This window comes from Pinus tabuliformis, chromosome 5_2, assembly GCF_031772625.1.
Source record: "Pinus tabuliformis cultivar Carrire ecotype Pingquan chromosome 5_2, CPIR1, whole genome shotgun sequence".
Taxonomy (NCBI): Eukaryota; Viridiplantae; Streptophyta; class Pinopsida; order Pinales; family Pinaceae; genus Pinus; species Pinus tabuliformis.
Genome location: NC_142306.1, coordinates 371065746 through 371072007, shown reverse-complemented (window position 1 = coordinate 371072007; position 6262 = coordinate 371065746). Strand labels below are relative to the sequence as shown.

The window sequence follows — 6262 nt, the reverse complement described above, 5'->3', positions numbered from 1 at the left end:
GAACTACTAGCAATAAATGTAAGTTAAAGCAGTGGCGACAACCATCACTAACTACTATCAATAACTAGAAGTTAAAGCTGAATCTATATTTTTAATATTTTCCTTTAATATTTTAATAATTAAAAAGCATTAATCAAATCTCTAATTTTATGCGGTGTATAAATTTATTAATAATAAAAAATTAATTTATTCAATATTCTTTACAATTTTTGGTGTAAACATTTCCTCTTTGGAAGAGGATAGAGACTTGAATCAAGATCCATAGCTGTATAATTCAAAGGAATCTAATCATACAGTTCAATTTCAAAATCACATTCACCATGTTTGCCTTCATTGGGTCCACCTCCACAAACCTTGGAATTGATTTCCCACCATAGATTTAGTTGAATGCAAAGCTTGCAAGTTGGAGAGACAGCACAAATCAAAGCCGAGCAACGGTCCAAAGAGACTCCGACAGACTTGAGCACCGTCAGATGGGCGGAAAACCCATTTCTGCAAAGTCACGGGACTCTGAATCCGACGACAGACCCAATAAATTAAGTTGCTTTCGATTTCAATTATTGATTTCTGTGAAATAATTAACAAGTTTACGTCATAAATCCACGCTAGATTGTACTCAAATTGCCTGCTTGTTCTACCCAATTCCAGCGTTCCCCGTTCTGTTCAATGAGGTAGATCCAATGGCAGAGCTGCAGATTTTCACTGGGGGCACTGAATTCCTGAAAAAACTGCAACGGATCTGCATGATGTGTGTAGCTCCCGTGTCAGAAAACAGGACTCGAAGACATGGTCACATGGAGATGGGCGCTTAGTTCGCTTAGAGAAGGAGCTTATTGGGCCGTGTTGTTGGCTTTTCCAGGAGAAGAAATCATGGAACTCTGTTGTGAGCATGTCACCGCATTACCGTTCATCTACAAGTCTAAACGCAGATTTTGAGAGCCCATTTGCTGTGAGTGTGTGACCACATTGTCATTGATCTTTAAACCCAAACCCAGATTACGAGGGTACATTTGCTGTCAGCATGTGACCACATTGGCATTCATCTACAAGCCCAATCTCAGGTATTAAGAACCCATCTAATGTGAGATCTATGTTTATGTGGAGTATATGTTAGACCCACTTTTGCAGTGACTGCAATGGTGTGCTGCTGTGTGAGCAACGCTGCTGTGTGGTTGGTGCAACAGTGGAGCTTGGAGGTATGAACAGGGGAGGATGCATTTGGATTGAGATTGATCATGGGAAACTGTGGAACAAGAGAGGAGTCTGCTGTCACCAGTATTGTTCCCGTAGCTAAACCAGGTAAGCACAGCTGATGCTTTTCTTTACTTCTTGTGTTTGCCCATGAGTTTATCCTGCAGAACCAAACTTTACACATCAAGATTATGAAAGATCTTCCTAGAGCTAGAAGGGTTGGTTATCTCAATTTGCCCAGCAAGGCCTTTCAGCCAGGAGCATACCGAGTGGGAAGCATTGGACTTTCTATCAAGACCAACCCGGTAAGATCTTTGAGGACCTTACGTGGTCGAGAAGTGTTCACTTTTCAGTTAGGACAAACCCTATAAGCTCTTGCAAGACCTTATCTGATCGAGAAGTGTTGATCTTTTCAGTCAGGATCAACCAAATGACAAAGGCCTTCCACGACCAACTCTTCAAAGGGTTGACCTTTTATTCAGAGATAGGCCATGAGGCGCAATATGGGTCTAAATTGTAGGCAATCCAGTTGCAGGTTTTGTTGGGGGTGAAAGTCATTGGGTTGTTTTGTTGGCACCCTCTCTAGTGTCATTTACCTCTTTCTTCTGGTAATATTGCTTGATGGTTCTCCGTGATAAGTGGATCCTCTTTGTTCTGTGTCTAGTTTAGAGCCCAAGTTGCATTAACACTGAACAGCATCAGAAGGTTGTGGAACTTAATCCTGAGACTCTGCGGACTCTGCGGTGTCTGTGGCTAGTTAACTTTTGGGTTGATGTATGCATTTATCTGGCATCCAATTTCACCATCGTACAATGAATGCCAGTAATATGGTGTGTGTGGGGGTATGTAATTCCATTATGTTGTATTGCCTTGCAGAACATTGCCCCTATGAAATTTCAGTGGGGGTATCCAATTTCGCCATGCTTTGTTTCTTTGCAGATTGTTGTGGTATATGTTTCACTGCAGAATGTTGGGAATACGGTATGGAACGATAATAAAATTGAACATTCAATCATTACATGATCAGCAAATCTCTTGAATCTTGATTAACGAAATGCAATTACCCCACACTTTATGTGGCTCAGAGAATAGCCGTGTCTTACCTGAGCTAACTTGCTAGTTAATAATGTCCCCGTCTTACCTTCTAGGGTGGGCGCACAATGCCACTGTGGTATGCTCCATTGTGGAATATTGGCATATTGTACTATGTTAAAACTCCTTAACTCTGTAAATGTAAACGTATTAATTTCCTAAAGTGTCGATGTACTGATATTTATCAGGGCCATGTTTTGATTTTTAGGCACGTTCCAGACACAGCCGGTACTATTAGCACAACAAGAACAGCAACGCAAGAAAGAACAGCAAGACCCATCTCCTGCAATAGGCAGAAAGCCCACCCCGGTTAAGAGACTATCCTTGTCTTCATCAGATCTGAGCAATCCATCAACTCCCAGGGTTGTAGAAGACCTGAGACAGGACTCTGGATCCAACGTGCTGGTTTTCACATTGTTTGAACTGGAGATCATTACCAAAAGTTTCCGTTCCGATTATATTTTGGGGGAAGGAGGCTTTGGAACTGTATATAAAGGTTATGTAGATGAGAATGTCAGAGCAGGCCTCAAACCTCTGCCTGTTGCAGTGAAGGTTCTCAACAAAAATGGTTTTCAAGGCCACAGGGAATGGATGGTAACAATGTTTTCTTTTTTATGCCTTATTTAGGTTTGTATATGATTTAGTGATCATCAGTTTCAGTTAAGTCCAATCCAATGGGTTCACCATAGTACCAATCTTTTACTTAGACACGGATCCTGACCGAGGTTGTAATCATTACCAATAATTTTTTCGTTTTGCTCTTTTGTAGATTTGTGGGTCTTTGCTGTTCAAGGCTGATTTCTACGATTTATTTTGCAGACGGAAGTTATTTTTCTGGGACAGCTGAGTCATCCCCATTTGGTTAAACTGATAGGTTACTGTTGCGAGGATGACCATAGATTGCTGGTTTATGAGTTCATGTTTCGGGGCAGTCTCGAGAATCATCTATTTCGGAGTATGTATTTGCTGCCTTATTTACTGGTTGATTATGTATGTTTAATGAGAACCAACAGTTCAATTGTGTGTGTGTATCCTTTCTAAAATTACTGAATTCCTGAAATTTGGAACAAGACCAATGTAAATTGTTTTGGCCTCAAACTCCTTGATTAATGATTCTATAGATCATTTCAACTAATCTAACTGTGCCCATCTGAACCTGGAAATGTAGTATTGTATAGTATGCATTATGAATGTCAACAAGTCATTTAATCATGGATAATGATTGACAGTTTATTTCTTTCTGTAATGTGAGTTTTGTGCCTTTTTTAATCACAGTTAGAATGGGATTAACGAAATATGTTGACTGGAAAAGAATCATGTGTATGCTACTATGCTTTGCTGAACAATAGACATCAAGTTGGTTTTGCCACTGTGATAACCAGTTCAGTTGGTATAGATCTATGGTGCTGTTCATTATCGGAGAGGGTTGAATCTAGTCAAGGAAATTGGTTGGTATAACAACTTGATGCATACTATGCTTGGAATTGAATTTTCCTGGTTAACAGCACTGCATTTAACATTTACAAGAAACCTGATTCATTTGTTGAGGCCCTCTCTCAGTGAACTGATTTTGCTAGCTGCTACTATATAACAAGCATGAAGGCAATGGTATAGTGCGATTTAGTTTGTAAAGTGTTCAAGAAGGCTTACTGATGTTAGGTATTATCTTGATGCTCACAGAGGCATCTGTTCCTTTGCCTTGGTCTACAAGGATGATGATTGCACTTGGGGCTGCCAAAGGGCTTGCTTTTCTTCATGGAGCAGAGAAACCAGTTATCTATAGAGATTTCAAAACATCCAACATTTTATTGGATTCGGTTAGCATTTCTGACCTGTAGCAGAGTGCCATTTTATTCACGTGAAATATATTTCCTTGCTTTACAATATTAAGTTGGTAGGAGGGCTTGTTTTAAAAGCTCAGGTGCATGTTTTGATACATCTCATTACAAGTTTTAAAAATTGCTTCTATTCAGGCTGGAATTAAATCCCCTGCTCATTCTTTTGGTATTCTCTAGGACTATACAGCTAAGCTATCTGATTTTGGACTTGCAAAAGATGGACCTCAGGGAGATGAAACTCATGTTTCGACCCGGGTCATGGGGACATATGGTTATGCAGCTCCTGAATATGTTATGACTGGTAAGTTTTGGACTGTTTACAGTTTTGTGCGAGTGACGGATTTGCAAAGGATCATCTTTGTTGATCTGCCTGTTTGTAGTATGTACATGATTTTGAAGATTCCATTCTTGTAAACAACTGCATGCTTTTATTTGGTTTAACATCTACATTGGGCCAAATGTTTGAAATGCCTTGCTGATGTTATTAGTTCACGACCTTTGGTAATTTTTATGACAGGGCATTTGACGGCTAGAAGTGATGTCTACAGCTTTGGTGTAGTGCTCCTTGAGCTGCTTACTGGAAGACGGTCTGTGGATAAGACTAGACCAAACAGAGAACACAACCTGGTAGATTGGGCTCGTCCACTTCTAAATGATAAGCGGAGGTTGCTGCAGATTATTGATCCTAGGCTGCAAGAACAGTATTCCATGAAAGGTGCCCAGAAAGCTTGTAGCTTGGCCTATCACTGCCTTAACCAAAATCCCAAGGCAAGACCTCTAATGAGTGATGTTGTTGAAACATTGGAACCTCTACAAAATAGGAAGGATATGGCAAATGCTTCCTTAATGTATACTTTGAATAATGGGATAGCAGCATATAAGATACAGAATCGTTTGAAAGAGAATGGTAGTAACATCACTGGTTGTCATGTTCATCATAATAATGCTCCTGCTCCTAGAGATGGACCTGCTGTCTGCAGGGTTAGGTAATGGTGATTTAAATCTGTACAATGAATCTTCAAGGCATCCATGAACAGAAGTGGAATCTTCTTGGACTTGAAATCCATTATTCTTGTCTTGAAAGGGTGATCCAAATCTGTACAGCCTCTGTGAGTTCCTGTAATAAAAGAGTCATTCCTATCTAATAGTGCCATTTTCACAAAATACTAGTAGTTTGTAATGGCTTTGAAGATGTACATAGCTTTATTCTCTTTTGGTTCTTTGGATTGTGTGATTTTTTGTACCATTCAAGGTTACCGTGTGCTTATTACTGTGATCCAGGCCTCGTTCACGTGCTTTGCCATTTTGAAATTATTTTCCAGTCCTTACCTTAGCTTTTTCAAATTCTAATGTACATTACGATGTTACCTCAATATTTGGGATTTTCTATAAGCGAAATCATAAGCGGCAAGGCTGATGATTAAAAAAATTGTAAGCAGGTGATGTGGATCTCCCCAACTACGGTGAGAATGTGGGTGTCTAATGAGCATGTGTTATGTTTTGAGCCTTGATCCTGGGCAGCTCAAAATTAAAATCAAAATACTTTGGGACTGCAGGGAATGTGGGGACAGATAACCTCTGCTCTACCAGGATGGGTTCTGGGATAGGAACATGCATACAACAATCTATACATGAAGGAAAATAGCAAGTAGTTATATCCTTAATGACGTGTGTCATGGATGAATCATTGATTTCTCCTTATTATTTAAGAGTGAGTATGAAAATACATTGAAACAATCTATGTGTAATCTCAGGGTCATGTGCTTCTCGATGAGCATTTTGTGAGGTCAATTTATGTGAATGGATGTTATGTGATTTAACTATTTCCATCAGCTTCAGTGAATGAACTCATCAATATATAGCCTAAGATTCGCCTTGCAAATTGTGCTACTATAGCCCACAAGCTGCACGAGTCTCTGAAATAACAAAATGACTCTATTTTGGCTACTTTGCATAATTTGGGCTTTAGCAGTTTATTGCAAACTTGCAATGGTGGTGCAAGATACTGTTTTGTGCTTCTCCATTCAGATGCTAGGGCCCAAAACTCATCATAAGGAAAGTATATGAACCCGAACTACAAGTTTGAACTTGTGACAAGTTGCAAGTTTGATTGATGGGCCACTATGTTATTAGAACATTTC

At 39.6% G+C, this 6262-nt stretch overlaps 1 protein-coding gene across 1 annotated transcript; it reads left to right on the top strand.

Annotated features, from left to right (window-relative positions):
- Positions 1–445: 445 nt before the first annotated feature.
- Positions 446–5266, top strand: LOC149158999 (putative serine/threonine-protein kinase PBL8). The gene is made up of 6 exons (XM_089436391.1): positions 446–1299; positions 2492–2877; positions 3103–3238; positions 3964–4100; positions 4299–4422; positions 4639–5266. Exons 1-6 carry the CDS (start codon positions 1236–1238, stop codon positions 5109–5111), a joined length of 1320 nt encoding a protein of 439 aa, XP_089292517.1. The 5' UTR covers positions 446–1235; the 3' UTR covers positions 5112–5266.
- Positions 5267–6262: the final 996 nt, after the last annotated feature.